This window comes from Artibeus jamaicensis, unplaced genomic scaffold (assembly GCF_021234435.1).
Source record: "Artibeus jamaicensis isolate MK-2021 breed Jamaican fruit bat unplaced genomic scaffold, CSHL_Jam_final scaffold_1964, whole genome shotgun sequence".
Classification (NCBI taxonomy): Eukaryota; Metazoa; Chordata; class Mammalia; order Chiroptera; family Phyllostomidae; genus Artibeus; species Artibeus jamaicensis.
This window is the reverse complement of record NW_026522030.1, coordinates 43,025,680-43,053,035: the sequence shown is the minus strand read 5'-3', so window position 1 is coordinate 43,053,035 and position 27,356 is coordinate 43,025,680. Positions and strand designations below refer to the sequence as shown.

The 27,356-nt window shown below is 40.7% G+C and overlaps 1 protein-coding gene across 2 annotated transcripts in view; it reads left to right on the top strand.

Moving 5' to 3' along the window:
- The window catches only part of AK3 (adenylate kinase 3), a 29,480-nt gene extending 2,422 nt beyond the window's left edge, over window positions 1–27,058 (top strand). The window contains exons 2-5 of one of the 2 annotated variants that reach the window (XM_037143574.2): window positions 15,382–15,501; window positions 16,723–16,895; window positions 17,942–18,060; window positions 24,519–27,058. In XM_037143574.2, the coding sequence (XP_036999469.1) occupies window positions 15,382–15,501; window positions 16,723–16,895; window positions 17,942–18,060; window positions 24,519–24,639 (533 nt within the window). In that variant the 3' untranslated portion in view covers window positions 24,640–27,058. The remainder of the gene's footprint in view (window positions 1–15,381; window positions 15,502–16,722; window positions 16,896–17,941; window positions 18,061–24,518) is intronic. The other variant, XM_037143573.2, reaches the window with a different exon arrangement.
- Window positions 27,059–27,356: the final 298 nt, after the last annotated feature.

The window sequence follows — 27,356 nt, the reverse complement described above, 5'->3', positions numbered from 1 at the left end:
AATTTGTGAAAGCACAAAACATTTAAAATATTAATTTAAAGTGAGTGAGTAAACTTTAAAAAATGATATACTTTATTGATTATGCCATTATAGTTGTCCCGTTTTCCCCTCTTCATTCCCCTCCACCCTGCACACCCCCTCCCACCCACATTCCCCTGCTTTAGTTCATGTCCAGGTGTCATAAGTTCTTTAGCTTCTAAATTTAGCTCCCACACTACTCTTGCCCTCCCCCTGTCTATTTTCTCCCCACCATCTATGCTACTTATTCTTCGTACCTCCTCCCCCCTTCTCCTCCTCCAATTCCCCTGTTGCTAACCCCCCAGGTGATCTCCATTTCTGTGGTTCTGTTCCTATTCTAGTGGTTTGCTTAGTTTGTTTTTGTTTTAGGTGTGGTTGTTAATAACTGTGAGTCTGCTGTCCTTTCACTGTTCATATTTTTTATCTTCTTTTTCATAGATAAGTCCCTTTAACATTTCATATAATAAGGGCTTGGGGATGATGAACTCCTTGAACTTGACCTTATCTGACAAGCACTTTATCTGCCCTTCCATTCTAAATGAAAGCTCTGCTGGATAGAGCAATCTTGGATATAGGTCCTTTGCCTTTCATGACTGGGAATACTTCTTTCCAGCCCCTTCTTGCCTGTAAGGTCTCTTTTGAGAAATCCGCTGATAAGTCTGATGGGAGCTCCTTTGTAGGTGACTGTCTTCCTTATCTCTTGCTGCTTCTAGAATTCTCTCCATTTTAATCTTGGCTAATGTAATGATGATGTGCCTTGGTGTGTTCCTTCTTGGGTCCAACTTCTTTGGGACTCTCTGAGCTTCCTGGACTTCCTGTAAGTCTGTTTCCTTTGCCAGATTGGGGAAGTTCTCCTTTATTATTTGTTCAGATAAGTTTTCCACTTGTTGTTGTTCCTCTTCCCCTTCCGGTACCCCTATAATTTGGATGTTGGAACATTTAAAGATGTCCTGGAGGTTCCTAAGCCTCTCCTCATTTTTTTGAATTCTTGTTTCTTCATTCTTTTCTGTTTGGTTGTTTCTTCCTTCCGGTCCACTCCATTGATTTGAGTCTTAGTTTTCTTTCCATCGCTATTGGTTTCCTGTGCATTTCGCTTCATTTCACTTAGTGTAGCTTTCTTTTTTTCATCTAATTTGGGACCAGAATCAACCAGTTCTGTGAGCATCCTGATCACCAGTGTTTTGAACTGTGCATCTGATAGGTTGGCTATCTCTTGGTCTCTTAGAAGTATTGGCTCTGGGGCTTTGATTTGTTCTTCTGTTTGAGCCATAATTTTTTTGGTCAGGTCACACCTGTTATGTATGAGGGGTGGAGCCTTAGGTGTTCACCAGGGTGGGGCAACCCAGTGGCTGGGTTTGAACCTGTATGTGGGGGCAAGGTCAGAGAGGGAGCAGTGGCGTTTGTTCCTCGCTCTCTTGGATTTCAGTCCCCTCTGCTGCTTCCCACAAGCAAATTGGGCCCTTCTGGTGCTGGTTCCCCGGGTGGGTGGGCTTGTGTACATTCTAGGACCCTGGGTGTCTCCAGGGAACTCTCCTGTGAGGCTGGGAGTCTCTCCCGGCACCTCAACCCCCACAAGTGTTTTTAATTGCTGCCTTTAGCCTTTATTTTCCAGCGCTGGGGCCCTGGGTTGCACAGTCTGTCTCACTGCCCATTTTCACCTGGTTTATCTGCCAGTGAATGTGTGACCTCAGTCAGCCAACCACCTTGTGTGCCTCACTGGGTCTGCTGGTTTCCTCCCCATGTTCAGGTCTGCCAGCCACTGCCTTGTCCTGCCGTGACCCCTCTCCGCTGGCCTCCGACTCCACCCCTCTTACTGATCTGGATGAATGGTTGTCGGACTTCTGAACAGTTCAGTTTTCTGTCTGTTCTGGTTATGTTTTTGTTTCTAAATCTTTGTTGTCCCTAATTTTTGTCATGCTAGGAGGCACAGTGTTTCCACCTACGCATCCATCTTGGCTAGAAGTTCGTAAGTAAACTTTTTTTAAAATTAAGGAATAATACTCTTTGTTTACTGCTAACATCCCTGACATGCTGTGGTCCTCTTTCAGTCTCCACAACCTGGAGAGAGAAGCCAGAGGGAGGGGAAGATGGTCAGTTTATCTCAGGTATCCGTGGTGTCTGTGGCTTTTACAGGCAGTTCTTTAACAAGGAAAACAGAAAATGGAGTAGGAGAGAGGTCATGAGATTGTTATTACAGATGTTTTGTATCTCAGGGCAAAGAATATATTTTCAGTAAATAATTGTGAATAAATTGGATATTTCCCATAGGATCAGAGCCAAAAAAAGATATGTTATTGTTTATTTTAAAAATATTACTTAATGTTTTTTGATACTAAGAGTAAAGTATATGTATTATAAAGGAGGAAAAATATGTCATGAGAATATAAAAAAGAAAATGAAAATTCCTTGTTAAGTTCACTATCTATCTAGAGACGATTATAATGAACCTTTTGCTGATTTTTCTTATATTCTTTTTTCTCTGTTGTTTTTATGTGTTTGCAATTTTGTTATACTCCAAATTATTGCTTAGATATATTTTACCTCACTTATTGTGAGCATGTCGCATCATTAAGAATATTTAGTTTTATCAAGGTTGCACAATTACTGGCTCTGGCCAGGTAGCGCAGTTGGTTTGGTGGGTCATCCCGATATGCCAAGGTTGCAGGTTGGATTCCTGGTATCACACACAAGTATCAAACAGTGAATAATACATCAATAAGTGGAACAACAAATCAGTGTTTCTCTTTCTGTCCCTCCCCCACTTTTTTCTCTCTCAAATCAATAAACCCTGGCCAGGTAACTTGGTTGGTTAGAGTGTCATCTCAACACACCAAGATTGTGGGTTCAATCTGCAGTTGGGGCACACAGAAAAAGCAAACGATGAATGCATGAATAGTGGAACAACAAAACGATGTTTCTTTCTCTAAAACCAATAAACAAAAAATTTAAAATCAATAAATTTCATTAAAAATTACATAATTATTAATTTAACATTTATCTGTTATCGGACATGTTGTTAACCATCCTTTGCTGTGGTAAATGCTGCAGTGACTATCCCTGTACATGAACATGTGTCAGCATCTCCGCTTACCGACGCCAGATAAATTCCCGAGTGTGGGATTTCTGTAAATGTGGTGTGATCCAATAGTGCTACAGAAGGATGGTGCCAGTGTACTCTCCAAACACTGTGTTGTGTGGGTATTTTATAACCTAGGGCTATATTTCATAGCTAAAGTTTAAAATCATCCCAGCAGATTCCATAAAGACACTGGAAACACAGTACAACCTGTTGACATTTGTCAACCTGGGGTTGCTTAGAGATCCTCTGGACCCAGGGGTCAGGAACTGGAGTTTGACCCTTCGACATTAGCCCAGCCCTCTCCTCTAAAAGTGAAGGACCTGAGTTCAGGAGACATTAAGGAACTCGTGCAATAAAAAAAGAGCAGTTACTGGGGGACGAAGGTGAACATTAAATTACATTTTCTATGCAGCATTTCCCAGATTGAGGTCCATGAGATAATTTCCAGTAGACAAAATATTATCTCAAATAAAAGTAAAATTCACATTTTAAAACCAATAAAAATTTCTTACAAAGCATATTAGAAAAATAACTAGTACAACCAACCTTTAATTTCATGAACATATAGCTTATTAAAAAGCTGAGCCATTTTGAAGAAAAGTATATAATAAATAAGAGCTCAACTATGACAGAAATTGTAAGGTTGCCATGTGATTGCCCAAAGTTTGGGAAACTGCACTGCAGCTTTAGTGCTTCTCAGAGATGTAACACTGGACTGGATGGCTAGCCCTTCTGAATGTTATTTGTTCTCATCTGTAAATTGGGGGAGTTAAAGTCAGTAGGCATCTTCCAAGCCTCTGTCCGTTCCCAAGATTCTGTGTGTCTGTGTCACCCACAGGTGTGCCCAATTAGAATGATTCTGACAGCAGGGCAAACTGTTTTTACAATGGCAAAAATCTGATTTATAATAAGCAATACATTACCTGGTTTGGAATTTCAAAAAATATAAAACAGCATTTACTGAAGAGATCTGTCCAGGGCTATTTCATGCACTTAAAACTGTTTATCCAGTTTTCCTGTTTTACACGAATGGTAGCCAAGTGCACTTACCATTGCTTTCCATAAGGTTTGCCCTATTTCTTTTTTTCTGACACTTTTATTGAAATGTAATTTTCCCATTTAAGGTGTACAATTCAACGGACTAGTCTATTCAGAGCTGTGCAACCATCACCACAATCGATTTTAGAACATTTTCATCACCCCCCCAAAAATCCTCATACTCATTAGCAGTCACTCCCTTCCCATCTCTCCCTACCCAGTCTGTGCCACCGGCAACACTAATCTACATTCTTGTCTTTATTTTCATACTTGAACATTTCATGTAAATGGCATTATACAATATCTGGTCTTTTACATCTGGCATTTTTCATTTAGCATAATGTTTTCCAGGCTCACCCATGTTGTATTGGTACTTCATTTTTTTTTTCTTCTGAATAATATTCCATGGAATGGATATACTGCCTTTCTTTAACCACTGAGGTATGGATATTTGGGTTGTTTTACCCTTTTCTGTTATTTTATGGGTTCACTAAAGTTTGTTTAAATAATTTAAAGAGTACCCTGACCAGTGTGTCTCGGTTGGTTGGGTATCGTCCCACAAAGCAAAAGGTCACTGGTTTGCTCATCAGTCGGGGCACATATGAGAAACAGTCACTGAGAAGCAACCGATCAGTGTTTCTGTCACAGTGATGTTTCTCTCCCTCTCTCCTTTCCCCTCTCTCTCAACATTATACATACATACAAGCATACATAAAATGTTTAAGTAGTTTAAAGACTATTTTAAAAAGATGAACCTGAAGATAAATATCATCTCAAAGAAAGTAGGCTTTTGATAGATTTTTTTTTAAAACGAAGTAATTAGGCCTTTTAAAATTCCACTGCAAGAGGGAATCCAGACAACTCATCTCTCCATCCATCCACCCAGCTCTCCATCCATGCATCCATCCATCCATGGCACCACCAAGCACCTAGTGTATGTTGGGTGCTAGAGAAACAGAGACAAATACATTTCGGGGTGGGTGCTCACAGTTGGAATGTAAGAGTGGAGGGCAGGTGAGTGGGTGGCCATGTGTGTTAGTCTACTCAGTTTGCCATAACAGAATACTACCTACAAGATGGTTTAAACAATAGAAATTTATTTTCTCATAGTTCTGGAGGCTAGAAGTCCAAGATCAAAGTTCTGGGATGGTTGGTTTCTCGTGCGGCCTTCTTCCTGGTTTGCCAAGGGCTGCCTTCTTACTGTGTCCTCACGTGGCTTTTCCTCGGTTGCATATATTTCTGTTCTCTCTTCCTCTTCTAATAAGATCAGTCAGATTGGATTAAAGTCCCCCATTTATGAACTCATTTAGCCTTAATTACCTCTTTTAATATCCTATCTCTAAACAGCTACATTGGGGCTTAGGACTTCAACATATGGATCAGGGGACACGGTTCAGGCCATAATAACACATAAACAGATAGTTTCACCAGTGTGATAAGTGCTCCAACAGAAACAAGTCTGGAACTTGAAAGTCCAGAGGAGGAACTTTCAGTTGCCTGGGAAGTTGAAGATACCTCACTATGAAGGTCCCTTTAAGGTGTATCTTGAAAGATGAGCAAGAGCTTATGAGGCAGCAGAAAGGAGACAGAGGCATATGCAGAGGCCAGGAGGTCCTAGATTATGTGGAGCTCCCTGCTAAGAGGTATGGTTTGAGTGTTTGGTGGAAATGGTGGGGGGGGGCATGGGTCGCGGAGACATGATGAGGCCAGACCCAGTTTATTTATACAGTTTCTGAGTTGTGTTTCTATGGGAAGGGGAGGAGTATAGACCTGGGACTGGAACTCTCGCTAGGTGCTTCACTGAGGAGACTGGGTGATGGTTGGAGAGGGGACCAGTGGTCAAGAGAGGGTGTTACACGTGTGCGTGCTCTGTCTTCTCCCCTTCTCTCTCCTTCCTGCCCTTCCTGCTCTTCCCCTCTCCTACTCCCCCCTCCCCCCTTTTCTCTCCCCTCTTCTTTTTCTCACACCCAAACATTTCTCCCTTCCTTCCCCCAAGCACCTATATCCTTACTCTCTTTTTCCTAAGTTCCAAGGGCCCCCTTTTTTGCTTCTATAACTCATTTTTAAGCCTATGCAGCCCAGCTGGTTCACTTTGTCTACCTCTGTGACTTTCTAAATAAACATTTGCCCATGAAAAAAGAGAGGTTTTTATTTTCAACATAATCTTGTGAAATATCTTGTGGATGAAGGTATTATAATTTTTATGTATGGTTAAAAGAAGGATAAAATGAATGCCTATTTTACCCTAGGCAGAAAACCGGTATATAAGGGGCCGCCTGCTATAATCCCCGAGTCACATCTCCTTCCTGCTATGGTAACTACCATGTGGACTGACTTTATTATTTGAGAAAGGTTTTCATAAAAAGTCCTTGATTGGGTGTAAAGTTACTTGTCTCATTCCTTGTTCCAGTAGTTTTATTTTGCTTTCTTTTGACATGTTTTTAAAGTAAGTTTTATGTACTTCCCTGAGAGCAATTTTGGCAGGACCTAGGTTACTTTTCTGTAGTCCTTTTGTTCTCTTGGCACATGTAAAAGATAACTTATTTACAGGTTGGCCGGGCCCTCTTTTGTGTTTCGTAGATGCTCAGACTATTCAGGGATCATTCAGATATGAGGTGTGGTTGGCTCGGATAATGTTATAATAATGACCAGACTTTAAAATGAGATGTAGAATTACAAATGACTTTTTTTATAATACAAAGACTTATCTCTCAGATGTATGTTTGTTTGTAGAATTCCTGATTGTTTTCCTTAAAATTAAAAGGTGGCTTTAACTTCCCTATTTTCCTTTAACCCTCCTTTTCTATTTTTATTTGTGTATACCTTTGTAGAAAATTAGCTTATTTTGAATAATTAATTTTTAAACTACCTGTTTATATTTTGTCAGTGTGGAAGCCCCCATTTGTTAACTTTTGAATCAAAATGAAATAGCATTTTTATGAGGAGTCTGTTCAGGTACAATATTAAATTATAGGCAATCAAGGGAATAAAAATTAAGCAATTGTGCAAAGAATATACTGGACAAGAGTCCTTGCATTTAATTTTGGAAGAGGATAAAAATTTGAAATATAATACACAATTGTTTAGACTTTGACATAGGAAGTTGTCAAAGCAACTTCTTACTTTTAAATAAACTTTAATGGGAGCATTACATGCTTTAGATTTTAATAATTATTGTACACAAATGCTTATTGATGTAGAAAGTTGTTAATGATAAATGAAAAAGATGATAAGACTATGCGTGGGACTATTTTTCACAAAACAAAATATTTGGAGGTTTTCTTATTATTAGTTATGAATTAATTACCTGAATAGTGATAGAATTACAAATGGCCTTTTGTTTTGTTTTGCTTACCAGGCATTCTTCACCTTTCCTTTGAAAAAAATTGATATAATTTACATGCAATAAAATTCCCTCTTAAAATATATTGTTCAGTGTTTCATATGACATTCAAAGTTTGGCAACCATCACCACAATCAATTTTAGAACATTTTTATCACCTCGAAAAGAAAGCTTATTCCCCATTAGTCATTTTGTGTTTCCTTCGATGCTTCCAGCCCTAGATAACCACTAATCTTACAGATCTGGCTCTTCTGAACATTTCATATAAATGAAGTGATATGTATCTCTTGTGATATTGGCTTCTGTCAGCCAGTGTGTTTTCCGAGTTCATACACTTTCTGTGTGTCAGTACTTCTCATCTTTTTATGACTAAACAATATAATTTGTATGGGTATGCCACATTTTACTTATCCATTGATTGCTTGATGGACATTTGGTTGTTTCTATTTTTTTTGCTTTTGTGAATAATGTAGCTATGAACACATGTAAGTTTTTGTTTGTGCATGGTTTTTTTTTCTTCTCTCCGGTGTATACCTAGTAGTAGAATTGCTGGGTAATATGGTAACTCTTTAAACTTTTAAAGTATTGCCACACTGTTTTCCAAATTGGTTATATCATTTATTCTACAAGCAATATATGTGAGTTTCAATTTCTCAACATTTTTGACAACACTTTTATTTGTCTTCTTTTGATTATAGCCATCCTAGTGTGTATGAAATAGTATCTCATTGTGGTTACCACTTGTTATTTTTCTAAGGACTAATGATGTTGAACATTTTTTCTTGTGGTTATTGGCTATTTGTGTATCTCCTTTTTGTATTCAGATCCTTTGCACATTATTGAGTTGTAAGAATTCTTTAAATATTCTAGATATAAGCTCCTTATCAGATATATGATTTATAAAAATGTTCTCCCATTCAGTGGATAGTCTTTTCACTTTTGTGATGATGTTCTCTGAAGCATTTAAGTTTTTAACTTTAATGAAGTGTCCAGTCAAGGGTTTTGTAGTTTTAGGTCTACATTTAAATCTAAGAAACATATTGATTCAATTTTATATGTGGTATAAGGTAGAGGTCCAACTTTACTCTTTCGTGTATGTCTATTCAATTTAATCCCAGCACCATTTGTTTATAATAATATTTTTTCCCTATTAAATTGCCTTAGCATCCTTGTTGGAAATTAATTGACTGTAAATTTAAAGGGTTATTTCTGGGATCTCAGTTCTGTTCCATTATTTTATATGTCTATCCTTATGCCAGTACCACACAGTTTGATTGCTGTGTTAAAATCTGAAGTGTGTTCTCCAATTTTGTTCTTTTCTCAGTGTGTTTTGGCTATTCTGGGTCCCTTTCCACATAATTTTACAGTCAGTTCCTCAATTTTTGAAAAGACATGAGCTGGAATTTTGTATTTGTGTGTGTGAGTTTTTAGAGAGATTTTATGTATTTATTTTGAAAGAACAGAAGGGTGGAAGTCGGGGAGGGAGAAACATATTGACGTGCAAGAAAAACATTGATTGGTTTCCTCTCGAAAGCCCCCAAGTGGGGACCTGGCCCACAACCCAGGCATGTGCCCTGACCAGGAATTGAACTTGGGACCTTTAGGTTTGTGGGACAACACCCAACCAACTGAGCCACATCAGGCAGGCAGAAGCTGGGATTTTGATAGGATTGCACTGAGTCTGTCAATCATTTTCATGCAAAGCAAACTATTGAATTCTTAATAGTAACTTTTCTAATCTATAAAAATGAGCTGTCTTTCCACTTAGGTGGGTCTTTCTTTTTAAAATGTAGTTTTCAGATGAACAGTTTTGCCCTTTTAAAATCTTTTAATTTAATTTAATTTATTTATCTTTGGAGGGGAAGGGAAGGAGAGAAGGAGAGAAATATCAGTGTATGGTTGCCTCTCATGCATCCCCTGCTGGGAACTGGCCTGCAACCCAGGCACGTGCCCTGACTGGGAATCAAACCATGATCCTTTTGTTTGCAGGCCTGTGCTCAGTCCACTGAGCTACACCAGCCAGGGAGTTTTGCCCTTTTTAAAAAAGTGTATTACTAAGTATTTTATTTTTTGATGCAATTATACATGGAATTGTTTTTTGAGTTTCATTTTCAGATGTTCACTGTTAGACTTCTGTATATTGACCTTGTATCCTGCAACTTTGCTCATTTATTAGTCCTAATAGCTTTAGTGGATGCCTTAGTAAGTATTTTCTATATACAAGATCATGTAATCTGCAAATAGAGCTTGTTTTACTTCTTTCTTTGTGGATGTCTTTTGTTTCTTTTTCTGGACTGACTACAGTCCAGTTCCCTGGCTACAGTCTTCGGTACAATGCTGGATAGAAGTGGCAAGAGCAAATCATCTTTTCTTAAGGCTATTCTTATACTGATGAATTAGATACTTTTTCAGTTAGTCTCATCATTTCAATCCGTTTATTGTCAGTACTTGGGGGTTTAGAAGAGGGCTTGGCCTGAAGAGTGAGAGGTGAGAGGAGGGACCAATACTAATTTTAGGGACTCAGCCCTGGAGGATTTCAGGTTTTTATATCTTTTTCAAAACGCTGTTGATGAAGTTGTGCTCTGCTTTCCCAGAGCAGTGGTCAAAAGACTGGGAACAGAGAAGTGTGCGCATAGCATGCATGTGGACCCTCCCAACGTCCCGAGTGCGTTCTCTCTGAACCCTGTCCCTCTTCCAGATATAGTTGGTAAATCCAGTCAGTACACCTGGCCAATGGCTGCCAGTTTCCAGGCAGTTAATGTGCTTATTTAAAATCTAAAGTTCATGAAACCGACAATTTAGAATATGCTCTAGACTTCCAGTCAAGATGGAAGTGTAGCTAAACATAGCTCACCACCTCGCACAACCACATCAAAATTACAACTAAACTATAGAACAACCATCACTCAGAACCATCAGAAATCAAGTTGAATGGAAGTCTGACAGCTACAGAATTAAAGAAACCACATCCATCCAGACTGACAGGAGGACGGAAACACAGATAAATGGAATGGGCTGGTCCCACACACACATATGATGGATAAAAATTGGGAGGGATATCTCAGGAGCCAGCATCCAAGTCCCACACTAGGCCCCACAGCCCAGGGTTCCAGTGCCAGGAAGATAAGTCACCATATTTGGCTATAAAAACCAGTGAGGATTGAGTTGGTGGAAGAAACTATTGGGAGTCCCAAGCAGTACCTCTTAAAGGGCCTGCACAAGACTTACTAAGACTCGCTCCTTCTGAGCTCCAGCACCAGGGTAGCAGCTTGAAAGGCATCAGTGGCATACAGGGAGGAACTGAAGTGTCTGGCGTCAAGGCAAGAGCTGGAAGACAGCTCTGTCTGGGATAAAACTGTGGGCAGAGGTCATTATTCCTCTTCTGAGCCCTCCCCCCACAGAGCCACAGAGCCTACAGGCAGGTGCCATATCTGAGACTCCATCAACCTGGCTCACACTGCTTGCCCCCACACCCCTGATTCCCTGAGATTCCATCTGGCCCAATTTAATGGGCCCACCTAAGCTGTTAACAGTGGCTTCTCCATATGAATGGCTTATCTTGGCTCTTGCTTTTTTAGATCTTTCTAAATCCTCTCAAACAAGCAACAGCCAGTCTCAGCAAGCCCTCAGCCCCAGTGTCTCTTGCTAAGTGGCTCCAGGCCTGGCATTAGCAGCAGCCAGCCTTGGTTCACAGCCTGGGCTCACTTGGGTACCTACCTCCAAGGCCAGCACAAGTATAGCAACTATCTGCAGATTGCTTTTTATCTTCTGCCAAGTGGCCCCAGAGAGAACACAGGAGGTGGATGACTGTGGCCTGCACCACCCAGAAAACCCCAGAGCCTGCACACAAACTGGACAGCTACAGACCACACCAGAGCACCACCACCCAACCATCCCCATAAGAGACATGTTCAAGGAGTGGATACACTGGGCTCCAGAGCCCTGCTGAAGTAAGTTCTGCTCTGAGGTGTGGGCCACTGCACAGCTGATCTTCCACAGAGGGTGAAGGTTGGTGGTCAGTGGTCACAGCCAGTTCTTGCAGCTGACTGGCCTGGGTAAATCCCTACCAATCCCTACCATCATCAACAACAGTCAAAGCTCAGCCCACATGGAGGGTATACCTTGAGTACCCAGCTGAGGTGATAGGGGAGGCTGTGTCACTGGAACCTATGGGACACCTATTTCATTAGGCCACACTACCAAGACAGGGAGTCATAGAAGCTCTTCCTATTACATAGAAACAAATACAGAGAGGCTGCCAAAACAAGGAGACAAAGAAACATGGCCCAAGTGAAAGAACAGATCGAAACTTCAGAAAAGAACTAAACAAAATGGAGATAAGCAAACTGTCAGATGCAGAGTTCAAAACACTGTTTATTAGGATGCTCAAGGAACTTAGTGAGGACCTAAACAGCATAAAAAAAGATCCAATTAGGAACAAAGGATTCACTAATTGAAATAATGAGCAATTTATAGGGAAACAGCAGTAGAGTGGATAAAGCCAAGAATCAAATCATGGTTTGGAACAGCTGGAAGCATAAAACAACCAATCAGAACAAGAAGAAGAAAAAAGAATCCAAGAAAACAAGGATAATGTAAGGAGTCTCTGAGACAAATTGGTAGTTACAGAATAGCCATAGGGATGTAAATTATAGTATAGGAAATGGAGTAGCTAAAGCACTTATATACAAGACCTGTGGACATGAACATTCATGTGGGGATTGCCTGAGGGAGTGGGGGTGCTGGGTGGAGAGGGGCAAAGTGGGAAAAACTGAGACAACTGTAATAGCATAATCAATATAATAAAATTTTAGAAAAAAGAATCTACTTTAAAGTCAATATGGTAAGTCATACCAAGAATTATGAAAACAATCATATATTTTGACCCTTTAGATTAAAATCTGACTCCTGGGAATTTATTTAACATAAATAATTCAGAAGAAAAAAAGGAAATAGAAAGTAGGGGGAGGAAAGAAAGTATTAAAATGTTTAAAAGTAGCAGTAAGGAAAAACCAAGACTCATTTAGATAATTTAAATGTCCAGGAGCACTGATGTGAGAGTGTATTTTTTATATTTTTTATATATCAAATGTGGGTATATGTTGATGGAATGCAATACAGTTACAAAAATGACTATATAAAATCACTGAAAATAGCCTTGAGTGGTGTGGTTCAGTGGATTGGGCACCAGCCTGAGAACCGAGGGGTCACTGGTTTGGTTTCCAGTCAGGGCACATGTCTGGTGGTGGGTTAGATCCCCAGTTGGGGGACATGTGAGAGGCAACTGATTGATATATCTCTCACACATTGATGTTTCTCTCCCTTTGCCCCTCCTTTCCCTTCTCTCTAAAAGTAAATAAATAAAGTCTTTTTTAAATCACTGAAAAATATTTAAATATATATATTTTATTGATTATGCTATTACATTTGTCCCAGTTTTTCCCCCTTTGTCCCCCTATGTCTGGTATTCCCCCTTCCCTCCATCAGTCCCCCCTTAGTTCATGTCCATGGGTCATGCATATAAGTTCTTTGGCTTCTCCATTTCCTATACTGTTCTTAGCATTCCCCTGTCTATTTTGTACCTGCCAATTTGTTTCTTAATCCCTGCACCTTTTCCCCCATTCTCCCCATTCTCCCTATCAAGTGATAACCCTCAAAATGATCTTCATATTTATGATTCTGTTCCGGTTCTGGTTGTTTGCTTAGTTTTTTTTTTAGATTCAGTTGTTGACAGTTGTGAATTTGTCTTTTTTATTAAGAGAGGGAGAGAAACATCACTGTGTGGTTGCCTCTTGTGCATCACTCATTGGGGGCCAGCCTGCAACCCTGACTGGGAATCAAACTGGTGACCCTTTGGTTTGTAGGCCGGTACTCAATTCACTGAGCCACACCAGCTAGGGCTGAATTTGTAGCCATTTTAATGTTCCTAGTTTTGATCTTTTTCTTAAATAAGTCCCTTTAACATTTCATGTAATAATTATCTTGGCGATGATGAACTCCTTTGGTTTTACCTTATCTGGGGAACACTTTATCTGCTCCTCCATTCTAAATGATAGCTTTACTAGATAAAGTAATCTAGGTTGTAAGTCCTTGCTCTGAATGACTTTGAGTACTTCTTTCCAGCCCCTTCTTGCCTGCAAGGATTCTTTTGAGAAATCAGCTGGTAGTCTTATGGGAACTCCTTTGTAGGTAACTAACTCTGCTTTTCTCTTGCTGCTTTTAAGATTCTCTCTGTGTTTGTTTCTGTGTTAGGTAGAGCTGTTTGATCCCCTGTCTCAGTTAGTGTAGCCTGTTGTAGAAAAGGCACCTGTAAATTGTGTGGGGCAGAGACTCAGGTAATTGCCAGGGTGGGGCAACCTGCTTCACTGCTCTGTGGCTCTGTGTGAGGGGAAGGCTCAGAGAACTGACATTGCCACTGTCTGGCTTCTGGAAATTTGCCCAGCACTCGCCCTGTTTCCGGTCACTTACCTCACTCCCCATATTTCACTGGTGCCCTTCCAGCTGTTGTTCTGGTGCTGAATCCCACAGCAGGTGGATTTGCATATGTTCTAAGACTGTGTGAGTCCTTTAAGTGGAGTCTCTTGAAAATCTGGCACTTTCTTTTGTTGCCTCAACCCCCCACTGGTTTTTACAGCCAGAAGTTATGGGTATTTATCTACCTGGCCCTAGAACCCTGGACTGTGTGGTCTGGCCTGGGGCTGGGATCTCTTGCTTCTAAAGTATCCCTCCTGACTTTTATCTACCACATGTGAGTACGGGACTGCCCCTTGTACCACCACTGCTGCCAGCTCTCCACACCACACCATGTCTGTACATCTCTCTTCCCTTCTCCACATCTCCGCCCCTCTTACTGGTCTAGATGAATTCGGCTCTTTACATCCTTGGTTGTTGGACTTCCATACAGTTCGATTTTGGACAGTTCTGGGTGTTACTTGTTTTGAGATTTAATTCTTTCTGTGGTTTTGAGAGGAGGTGAAGTGTGTCTGTCTACCTCCTGAAAACTATTTACAAAATACTACTAAGGGAGAAAAGACCACAAAACTATATTTACACATTTTACAATGGTATTGTAATTCTGAATGTTTATACATAGTTTGGAAAAAGATAATGAGAATTAAAATACTGTTGCATAAGAATGACGTATAATTGGGTAATATTTTTAAGTTGGTTGTACATTCTTTTCTGGAGTGTTCTATTAATAGAAATGTAATATAATCATAGTGTTAATCTGGTCAAGAATTGAATTGTGACAGCAGGATCTATTTTAGTGATTAGAAAAGTGTCTATAGTACTTAAACCAACCCACTTAAAAATCATGATTATTTCAAATTCTTATTTAAAAAGAAACTAATTTTGCCCTGGCTGGTGTAGCTCAGTGGATTGGGCATGGGCCTGTGAACCAAAGGGTTGCCAGTTCGATTCCCAGTCAGGGGACATGCCTGGGTTGTGGGCCAGGTCCCCAGCTGGGGAAGCACGAGAGGCAACCACACATTGATGTTTCTCTCCCTCTCTTTCTCCTTCCCTTCCCCTCTCTCTAAAAATAAATAAATACAATCTTTAAGAAAAAAGAGAGAAGCTAATTTCCATAATTCTATATACTTTTTCTGATAGCGAATTTAGAAAATATAGAAAAGTGCAAAATTGTAAAAAAGAACCCACATAATTCTATCACAGAGATAGCTTTCCAGTATTTTTCTGCCTACTTATTTATGTTTCTCCATAATGGATAATTTGAAATAGGCATAGGTTATTTCGTAACCTCTGTTTTTATTGAAAAAGCTGATGATGCGCATTTTCAAATGAGTGTGCTATCTAGAGGTCTGTGGACACCCGGTTTCCTAGGGGCCTGGAATGGGATAAAACTGATTTGCTGATTTGCTTTCCCCTCCTCATTCTGCTGTAGAAATTGGTGTGTTAGCCAAGACTTTCATTGAACAAGGGAAGCTCATTCCAGATGATGTCATGACTCGACTGGCCTTTCATGAGCTGAAAAACCTCACCCAGTATAGCTGGCTATTAGATGGTAAGTGAAGGGTCGCTAGCATTTCGGCTGCTCAAAATGAGTGTGGGCAGGAGAATGAGCCTTTCCTGGGCTATAGACGTCACAGATGGTGGGCAGGGAGCCTGGGTTCTGCCACTAATCACCCTGAGGTCTTGGGCCAGTCATCTTCCCTGACTGCGTTGTCGCCGTCTTCTTCTTCTTTTTCTAATTCTGCTTATTTTAAAGATTTTATGTATTAGTTTTTTTCGAGAGAGGGTAAGGAAGGGAGAAAGAAAGGGAGGGTGAGAAAACATCAATTAGTTGCCTCTAGTACGGGCCCCAGCCAGGGATAAACCTGCAACCTAGACACGCTCCCTGACCAGGAATCAAACTAGCAACCTTTCCCTTTGTGGGACGACGCCCAGCCAATGAGCCCTGCTGGTCAGGGCTCTGCCCGCGTCTTTATCCGCATGGAATAGGGAAGTGAACTGCATGATTTCTAAGTTCTTCAGATGTGACTTTAGTTCTTTCCCCTCCTTTGAGAATTTTTTTATGAAGAGGAAGTATTACCAGGAAAGGAAGAAAGAAGGCTAATTGGCAGTCAGCTGTAAACTGGCAGAGGAGTGGCAGAGTGGGTTGCTTTTTAGTTTCTGAAGAGAGAGAAGTGTTTATTATAAGGACTGGGCTCACATGATTATGGAGGCTGACATAGCCCAGGATCTTCAGGGTGAGTTGGCAAGCTGGGGATCCAGGAGAGCTGACAGTGTACTTCCAGTCTGAAGGCCAGTAGGCTAAGGCCCAGGAAGAGCTGTTTCAGTTTGAGTATGAAGGCAGGAAAAAACCCACGTCCCAGCTCCAAGGCACCCAGGCAAGAGGAATTTCCACTATTCAGGGGAGGGTCAGCCTTTTTGTTATATTCAGACCTTCCGTAGATTAGATGAGGTCCGTCCACATTAAGGAGAAAAATCTGCTTTATTAGTCTGCTGATTTAAATGTTAATCTCATCCAAAAACACCCTCACAGACACACCCCCATAATGTTGCACCCTGAACAAATATCTGGGCATCCTGTGGCCCAGACAAGTTGACACATGAAACTAACCATCGTAGTTGCCCTACAGCTGTGACCAGCTTGGCTGGTGCTACTGCTTGTGTTCAAATTGCTCAACATTAATTAATTCTCTTCCTTCTTCCTTCTCTTTCTTCCTTCTTTCTCTTCCTCTGTTCTTTTTGTTTGTTTGTTTTTGTTTTTTAATTTGTAAAGGTTTTCCAAGGACTCTTCCTCAGGCAGAAGCCCTGGATAGAGCTTATCAAATAGACCTAGTGATTAATCTGAATGTGCCCTTTGAAGTCATTAAGCAACGCCTCACTGCTCGCTGGATTCATCCAGCCAGTGGCCGAGTCTACAACATCGAATTCAACCCGCCCAAAAATGTGGTGAGTAGTTGTGAAGCTGGCCTTCCACATAGCAGTCTCCACTCCTCTCGTTCTCATGAGAGGAGAGAAGTCATAAAACTTCCCATAAAACTGAGAAGTTTTATGATTTTGGAAGTTCTGCCTGACCAAAACTCCTCAGGTTATATTCTCAGGTTACTTGGTGTGGTTCTTGTCTGGTCCACTCAGTTTGTTAGTGAAGGTGTCCCCAGGAGTAACAGGCGTTTGTTATTCCTTCAAAAGCATGTATTGGCACTCAGTGCCAGGGAGTGTGTTAGGAGTTGAGGAAATAGCGACACGTTGGTTTATTTAGGGCTTGCAGTTTAGAGTCCCAGTCTGTGGCTGAATCATGTATATGTGACATATGTGTCCAAATCTGTAGAGAATTTCTACAAAATTTTATCTGAGCCAAACAGGGATATAGCTGGGAGCAAGACTTCAACAGACTGAGAAAAATGTTCCCTAGAATGGCAGTTTGCAGCTTCTTTTATGCATTTTGAATTAAGGAGGGAACATAAGGAAGATCACATGGAAGGTGGGAGGGAGCAAGGCAGGGATTGGACAGTGGGGTAGTTAACAAGATTATGTGTTCTCTTGAGGGTGGCTTCCGAGGGTCTGAAAAGAGGCATTTCAAAGGTGTGTTCACCTAGATGCACAGAAGCAAAGGACAGGGCTTGCTTAAGGCAAAGAAAAATCTTTTACTAAAGAAGGCATATGCCTGGGCATGACTGCCCACTATGACCTGCCCACTTAGGAATTTAGAAAGTTACCTAGTGAGGTTACTTTCTTTAGGGCCCCTTATTTGTCCACAGTATGTGTCTAGAGGCTGCTCAGAAAACCTTTTACTCTAAGGAGACTGACCCTGCTGAAATGATCCTAGGGCTCTCCTGTCTGTGTGTTGCAATGGTCTGGGTTTGGATTTGATCCCATTTACTTAAAAGCACATTTGTGTGCCTGGTGCTTGCATAGAGAAGATACCTGTTTAAAATTCATGTAACTGCTTATAAAAATAAGATGTTTGATACCAGCCTGTTCTAACTCCCACTCAGGGCATTGATGATCTGACTGGAGAGCCTCTCACTCAGCGTGAGGACGACAGACCAGAGACAGTTGTCAAGAGGCTGAAGGCTTATGAAGCTCAAACACAGCCCGTCTTGGAGTACTACCAGTGAGTGTCACTTTTCAGAACTTCTCTCGAATGATGAAGCACTAAAGCAGATTTTGATCATCTGTGCTTTACAGCTGCAATGCTAAAACGAGAAGGTCTAATTCTAATTGATTTAGATAAAAAGGACATTTATTAGCATGTGTAATAGAGAAGTGCAGATGGTAGGTTGGGCTCAGTCACCCCTCGGTTTGAACAGTGTTTTGTCATTCTCTCAACTCCGCATTGGCTTTGTCCTTAGGCTTCCTGCATAGTTGCAGACAGTTGCCAGGAACAGCCCTTTCATGAAGGGTATAGAGGTCACCTCTTCCCCAGTGAACAAAAGCCCCGAGTGTCATGCAGAGTGAATTCCCGGACCAGCCACTGTGGTGAGAGAATGCCCTGCACTAACTGCTGTAGCCCTAGGCCTGAACCAGTCCCAGGGTCGGGAGAGATTTCACTGATTGGTCCACACCCGGAGCTGGAAGTGGGTCAGTCTCACCCAAACTCTGCTGTCAGAGGGAAGAAGGGCCGGAACGAATGCCTGGTCGGCCAACCTAATCATTCCCCTCGTTGCTTCAATAGGACAGAAGACTCGAATAGCAACCAGTCCTCACATCCTTTATTTGGCTAATCGTTTTTTAAAGGTTATATTCTACCCTAGTTTTGTCTGCTCTGCAGGGAATTTCACAACAAATATGGGATTTATACTGAATAAATATTTGACTCAGGCTAAGAAACAGTATAGTTTCCTTACTCACCCTTTGCCTCTCTTTACAAAGGATTTGATCACAACCCCTTTCCTTTTATTCATTCATGTACTGAGCAATGATGTAGCATCAAAACAGTACAGTATTGTGATTAGGGCAGATTCTGGAGCCAGTCAGCCCAAGTTCAAATCTCATGTATTAACTTGGCCTTAACCTGTTTTCTCCCCTATGAAACGGGAGTTAGAGTGTTGAAAAATTGAATTAATGTGTATAATTCTTAGAATTAGACACATCGTTAGCACTTTATAATGATAAGTTGTTGTTGTTGTTGTTGTAGGAATTGGGTAAGTATGCACTGAAACTAAAGCAGTAGTCTGAAACAGTTTGAACAGTTTTTTCTGGAGGGTAAAATTATTAAAAAGTTAGTGATTCACTTCTCACAGTAGCTGTTAACTATCATTGTATTAGATTGGCCAAAAAGTCCATTTAGTTTTTTCTGTAAAATAAAAGACATACTTTTCATTTTCACCAGTAACTTTATTGATTTGGATATTTTGAGTATGTTGGCTATCTACAGCATGGTAGAATGTTAGTTGTTCTCGATTAATGTCTTGATTTAATCGCTATCAACTTCAACTGATCTACTCAACTGTGGAGCACTGTCCAGCAAGAAATTTCTAGCACGAAACTTGGCAAACCACTTTTGGCACATTCGATCAGTCACAGTACTGTCTCCATACACTGTACAAATCATTTTTTGCATTTCCATTGTGTTTATCTTTCTTGAAATAATAAAGCATAATGTGCCAAATGCTGCTTATTTTCTTCCATCTTCAATATTAAAATGGCTACACAAAAATTCACCAATTTTGATTAATTTTTTAAACACATGCTAATATGACACCTGTCACAATACAATTTAACAAAATTGTTTCAAATGAAGATAAAGACAACTAAGCGCTACTAGAGCCATCGCTTGGAAAAAACTAAATGAACTTCTTGGCCAACCCGATACGATTTGTGTAATGAGCCTGGCTCTGTAGATGTCAGCGCTGTGGCCCTGGGCAAGGGATTCAACCTCTGTGCCACAAATTTCACTGGTAAAATCACAGCAACATTAAACAGTACCTACTTTATAGGGTTATTAAGGGAATGAAGTGGGAGAATCCATGTAGACTTACAACAGTCCTGGCACTATTAAATCACTCAGTGTTACCAATTTTACTCTGTGGACTATGCTAGGCTCTTGGTCCAACAGATAGACTCAGTCCCCGCCAAACCCCAAGAAACTCACTTCTGTCTATGAACGCAGAGAACGGGCTAAGCAATTATTTGTCATAAAATGTGCTTATACCAACCAGGAGCCTAATTCACACTAGTCTAAGCAAAAGGGAAATTTGCCCTGGCTGGTGATTCCCAGTCAGGGCACATGCCTTGGTCCTTAGTAGGGTGCTTGTGGGAGGCAACCACACATTGATGTTTACCTCCCTCACTTTCTCTCTCCCTTCCCCTCTAAGAAATAAATAAATAATCTTTTTTTAAAAGGGAAATTTATTGGTCATGCAACTTATATGTCCAAAGGTAGATGCTGGGTCCAGGTGTTCAATCCGTGTCATCAGGCTTTGCCCTTCTCAGCTCCGTTTTGCTGTGCTGGCTTCAGTCACAGGTGGGCTTGCCCTGTGTCAGTGCCTCCGCATTACAGCTTACCTTGCTTTCTTACCCAGTACCAGTTCAGCTTCCCCAGAAGAAAAGAAAGCCTCTTTGCCAACACAAGTCCTAGAGTTGGCACTGATTAGCTCCTTATGCCCATTCTTGAAGCTGGGAAGTGGGGACAGTCCCCCCAGAATCTCAGGGACCCAGTTTTTCATGGTGAAGATGTTGTTTCCCAAATGCAGTTCGTTAGTCACTTAAAATTAAACAGAAGAAGGGAGAGTGCACTGTTGTTGAGCTGATGACAACACTGTAAAGCCATTAATGGAGGTGATCACCAAATGCAGTGGAAGTAGGGATTGATCTGTCAGAATGTGGGAGGGGAAGTTGGGGAAGCTGCAGGTAAGAAGTCTATGGCACAGGTCTCTAGGAGGTAATCCTGGTCTTTTGAGGCCTCTGGCTTTTTACCTCCTGTCATTGCTTGAAGCTTTTCCTTCCAGACTGCAGCACATAGAACCAAGAATTTAAAGAGGTATTTGCAACAACCTTAGTGACAGTCAGCATTGTTATTTTAAAATACCGACAGCTATATTGTTGTTTTTGAAATTCTTTCAGCCCCAATACATTTATAGTGTAATTGGACCTGTGTTGACAAACAATATGATGCTCTTACTCTTTAGAGGATCAATATTTGAAGCAGGTTTTATTACATAAAAGTTAAAATGTTCATCCAAGGTACATCTTTGGGATTGAATAGATGCCTTATAGTTGTGTCCTCAGTAATTAACCGTTTTTGACACTAGCTTGATTTTCAAGTGCCCCTTCTGGAGGCTTACAGCTGCTTAGAAGCTTGTTCTCTCAAAAGCTTTAGGAAATGAAGTTAGAAACAGGAGGGCTTCTAACATGAAAAGAACACTATATTTGCATAATGCCTCACCTTAGCAAGAACACGGTGGGAATTATTTAAAGTAGTCTTAATTTAAATGAGGTATCAAAAAGGAATGCCTCGACCCCCAGCAAAACCTCTGAAAATTCAGTAACAAGGTTGCAGAGGCATGATCTTATTTTTGGAAAGAATTAACTAGCGATCTTCTGTTGCCTTTGTGCAGCCTGTAGGCCAGTGTGTGTGAGCTGGTTGGAGGAGCAGGGTAAGCAAGAGGGATGCCAGTATGTGTGGAGGGAACCCGTGTGTTTTGAAAGGGAACCTTAGGATTCTCATCCTCCTCACCACTTTACCTGCCCAGGAAGCTGGAGTAAATAGACTTTGATTGCTGGTCTGATACCAAGTCAGACAAAACTGCCTGGGGAGAACAGGAGAAACACAGTAAAGAAGAATACATTTATTCCTCTTCCCCTGACATTCACGAGTAGCACAGAGGGAAAAAAATAAACAGGTGAAAAAAAGGGAAGCACAATCAAGTGTTAGGAAACTGTTGTTTAAATGAGTAGTAGACAAAGAAAACCAGGGGGTATACTGGTGTCTTAGAGGCTGTATGTTTGAAAAGCTTGGTTTGGGCTCTTACATCTGTAACACTCCGTTTTATCAGTTAAGTAAGGAACTTGAACTTTAGAAAGGATTAAATGAACTGCTACACATAGAGCACTTAATACATGCTCAATAGATGATAGATGCTGTTATTATTATTATTATTATTATTATTATTTTACATTTTTTAAAACCCTCACTCGGACTTCTGGCCAAGATGGAGGCATAGGTGGAAATACTATACCTCCTCACACAACCAAAATTAAGGACAACAAAGATTTAGAAACAAAAACACAACCAGAACAGACAGAAAACTGAACTGTATAGAAGTCTGACAACCATTCATCCAGACTGGTAAGAGGTGTGGAGTCGGTGGCTGGCAGAGAGGGATCGCAGCAGGAAAAGGCAGTGGCTGCCAGACCCGGGTGTGGGGCAGAAATGAGCAGACCCAGTGAGGCACACAAGGCGGTTGGCTGTCCACAGATACACATTCATGTGTAGATAAACCAGGTGAAAACAGGCAGTGAGACAGACTGTGCAACCCAGGGCCCCAGCACTGGGAAATAAAGCCTCAAAGCACCAATTGAAAAGGTGCTGGGAGAGACTCCCAGCTTCACAGGAGAGTTCATTGGAGAGACCCACAGGGTCCTAGAATGGACACAAGCCCACCCACCTGGAAACCAGCACCAGAAGGGCCCAATTTGCTTGTGGGATGCAGCAGAGGGGACCGAAATCCGGGAGAGCAGAGCAAATGTCATTGTTCCCTCTTTGACCCAGCCCCCACATACAGCATCACAACCCAGCCACTGGGTTGCCTCACCCTGGTGAACACCTAAGGCTCCGCCCTTCATACATAATAGGTGCAAACAGACCAAAACATTATGGCTCAAACAGAAGAACAAATTAAAGCCCCAGAGCCAATACTTCTAAGAGACCAAGAGATAGCCAACCTATCAGATGCACAGTTCAAAACACTGGTGATCAGGATGCTCATAGAACTGGTTGATTCTGGTCCCAAATTAGATGAAAAAATGAAGACTACATTAAGTGAAATAAAGGAAAATGCACAGGGAACTAATAGTGATGGAAAGAAAACTGGGACTCAAATCAATGGATTGTACTAGAAGGAAGAAAGAAACAACCAAACAAAAGAATGAAGAAACAAGAATTCAGAAAAGTAAGGAGAGGCTTAGGAACCTCCAGGACATCTTTAAACATTCTACCATCCGAATTATAGGGGTACCAGAAGGGGAAGAGGAACAGCAACAAGTGGAAAACTTATTTGAACAAATAATAAAGGAGAACTTCCCCATTCTGGCAAAGGAAACAGACTTACAGGAAGTCCAGGAAGCTCAGAGAGTCCCAAAGAAGTTGGACCCAAAGAGGAACACAAGGCACACCATAATTACATTACCCAAGATTAAAAGAAGAATTCTAGAAGCAGCAAGAGATAAGGGGACAGTCACCTACAAAGGACTTTCTATCAGACTTGTCAGCTGATTCCTCAAAAGAAACTTTACAGGCAAGAAGGGGCTGGAAAGAAGTATTCCCAGTCATGAAAGGCAAAGGACCTATATCCAAGATTGCTCTATCCAGCAGAGCTTTCATTTAGAATGGAAGGGCAGATAAAGTGCTTGTCAGATAAGGTCAAGTTCAAGGAGTTCATCATCACCAAGGCCTTATTATATGAAATGTTAAAGGGACTTATCTATGAAAAAGAAGATAAAAAATATGAACAGTGAAAGGACAGCAGACTCACAGTTATTAACAACCACACTTAAAGCAAGTTAAGTGGACAGCTAAACAGGAGCGGAGTCACAGAAATGGAGATCACATGGAGGGTTAGCAACAGGGGAGTGGGAGAAGAGAGGAGGAAAAGGTACAGAGAATAAGTAGCATAGATGGTGGGGAGAAAATAGATGGGGAGGACAAGAGTAGTGTGGGAAATGTAGAAGCTAAAGAACTTATGACACATGGACATGAACTAAAGGGGGGAATGTGGGTGGGAGGGGGTGTGCAGGGTGGAGGGGAGTAGGGGGGGAATGGGGCCACTGTAATGGCATAATTAATAAAATATAATCTTCACTCGAAGACATTTTTTCATTGCTTTTTAGAGAGAGAGGAAGAGAGAGAGGAAGAGAGAAAAACATTGATGCAAGAGAGAAGCATCGATAGGCATAGGCACCCCAACCTGAGATCATACACACCTGGACCAGGGATCATATGCACCTGGGATTGGGGATGGAACCATAACCTGGGTGTGTGCCCTGACTGGAAATCTAACCTGCAGCCTCTCAGTTGTGGGACGATGCTCCAACCAACTGAGCCATACTGGCCAGGGTGGTGCTATTTTTTTTTTCACATTTTTTTTATTGTTGTTCAAGTACAGTTGTGTCCATTTCCCCCTCACCTTCCCCAACCCCATAAGTGCTATTATTTTTTAAGTGGCCATTTCCGTAAGCCAGAGAACCCAACTGAAGCTAAAATCCAGGTTTTCCAGTGCCCATCCAAGTGGTTTTCTTGATCACACAGACCTCATACTTACTGAGAATCCTAAATCCACATTATCATCTGTTAAGAATCATTTTGAAAAAGCTTATGATGAAGAGTTGTGTTTTTTGTTTTGTCATCTTTAGGAAAAAAGGAGTATTGGAAACATTCTCTGGAACCGAAACCAACAAGATCTGGCCCCATGTATATGCCTTCCTACAAACAAAAGTCCCACAGATTAACCAGAAAGCACCAGTTACTCCATGAGGAAAGCACGTGAAACTAGTAAGATGAGCAGAAGCTCCTCATTCGTGCATTTAGATGCTCCTTGTCCTGAGACTCTGATGTGTGAATTCTTTGAAGATTATGTTTCATTTCTACTGATTTTATTCTGGAAATTAAGGGTGTGCCAAATGTATCAGATACTCATCTTTTGAAATCATCTAGTATGTTTTATCCAGTTATCTTCTGTGGGTACACAATTCAAAAACATCAGAGATCTCTTGTGAAAAATCGCTTAGAGGAATTAGTAGTAATCTAACTCTGTCCAGAAGAGTAAGTGGTTGATAGAGTTCCCTTATTTTTCTGGAAAAGTAAAAGAAAAAAAACCTGTGTCACTTGGAAATAGCACCTCATCAGAGGGTTTTGCTTAGACATGCCAAAACGCCGCATTTAGCACTGTGGTACGTGGTTTTGTGGTGCCGTCTGTCTGTAAAATCCCAGAAAAAAAGCAGCTGGATTTACATATTAATTGAAGGATGCAAATTAACTGCTGGTTCTACACTAAGAAATTTGTAAGCTAGCCATATATGTTGTATTTATTTTGTTGTTAAGTGTATCTTCAGGTTACTCAGAATTTTCAGTTTATTAACATAGAGAGTACTTTCCTATAGGATTTAACTAGAAATTGACATTAAGTCTTGTGAAAGGACTGGAGTTGGATTTTCAAAGGAAAATGTAAAGGCCTATGTTTTCAGATGTTACTTGGGTTAAGATATGTGCTTTTGGACCTACTTGCTGGTTTCTCTTTTTGATCAAAATGTATGATCTGCCTTGATGAATAACATTATAAAGTAAGCATGCTTTTTTCATTAAGAAATAGATCAGGTCTGCCTGGGGAAAACTGTCTGGACAAAAATAGCAATCATAATTAGTAAACAGGTAATGGCGATGGAGAGGATTTACATGCCAGGTTAAAAAGGACCTAGAAGCCACATGTGCTGAGGGAGTTCAGTCCTAATCAAAGTTGACACCTGCTAGCATTCAGTGCTGCCCTATCTTAAGGGTAAAGAACTCTGCTGGTGAATGAAGCCTAAGCAGCCATTTTAAAATCAGTGACTTGATTCCTTAGTGGAGCAATAAGGACGCATGCTTATGTGCACACTGTGGCCTGGTAGAAAGAGTGGAGCAACAGGAGAGGTGGAGAGACCTGACTGTCTTCAGTGGCATATTTACTTTTACTTGGTGCCAAATCAAACGAAACGAGTCCTCGTACAGCTGTTAAAAACTGCCTTTGAACATGTGTTTTATTCTAGGCACCTAAAATGCAATTGCCTATAAGTGGTTCTTACTTATTTTGGTGGGGGGGGGGACACTTTTCTTTCGATTTTTAAAAAATTCAACTTGATCTTTCAAAATGGACCAGTGCTTTTAAAAAGGATTCCTTTCTTCATAAAACTTTCTATACTGCCTTATTTGAATGTTAATATTAACGTGCTAAAAATGTGAACTACTAAACTTATGATTTATCACTAGGTTATCAGGCATACATTAGTACAAAGGTATTAGAATACAATCCCATTTGACTGTGGTGATCACTTTGTCTTTTGGTAGGTCACAGAGCCCACTCCATTCCACCTTCCATTCTGCTGCCCCGATGACTGCCTCTGAACTAGTGACTCATTTCTAGTAATTGTCTTAAAACAGTACACAAGCTGGTTTCCTGTCTTGTTATACTTCATCTCCTGCTATAGTGTGGCAGCCATATTGGTCTTCTTGACACCCTTGAGATTTGTAATCAGAAATGGGAGAACATGGCTATGAAATTTAAAATTCTTCTTCCCTGTGACCATTCCCTCCTCACCCCCAAAACAACCCAAAGTTTTGCACATGCATCTATTAGTTTGGGAAACACCTGCACTATTGCTTTTTTCTTTATTAAAGCAAACAGTACTTGTTTTATGTTGAATTAATATCAGACAGTTCTGATGATTAGCATTGCTGAGGAGCACATCTGCTAAAAAAAAAAAAACGCAAACCACATGCTGTAACGATCATGGTTATGATTTATGTGCCTCATGGAAACATGCCTGGAGCTGAATGCTGGGCCTAGAAGCTACTGTCTTAAAGGCTAATGAGAACAGAACTTAAACCCACTACCCTATTTTCTGGAGTGCCACTTATTTTGGTACACCTTTCATAAGCAGAATGTGTTGTGGGAAATGGAAACTGGCAGATAGTATCATCAGAAATTTTATTTCTCAATTCCATTTGAAATAGGTTAAATACTGGCTTTTCCCCCAGCTATTCAGAAGGGCAGTCCAGCAAAGACAAATATTTTGGATACTCACTGTTTGGGACAAAATGTACCTATGTTAATAACAAATCATGGTAATTACAGAACTTGGATTAAACTGTTTTAATACTTGCAACCAACAGCAAGAATAAATTTGTATTTTCAAACATGTTTATAAGTTGTGTCTCCTTATTGACAACAATAACAAAAAACTTCCCAGACACTAGTAAACTGCATAAATACTTTTCCTAGAATCCAAGACTGATTTCGGAGGTTCCAGTTAAACATTTTAAAACACAACATAAAGTCTAGCTGTGGTTAAAGCTTCTGGGAAAAGCCATTGTGCTCTGCAGTGTTCATACCCTACTGTACCTTTTCTTTTTGTTTAAAGCTCACTAGGGGCCATGTGTTTATATATATATAGCACTGAGTAAAGCTACACTGTTATACCAGATGGCACTTTGGAAGG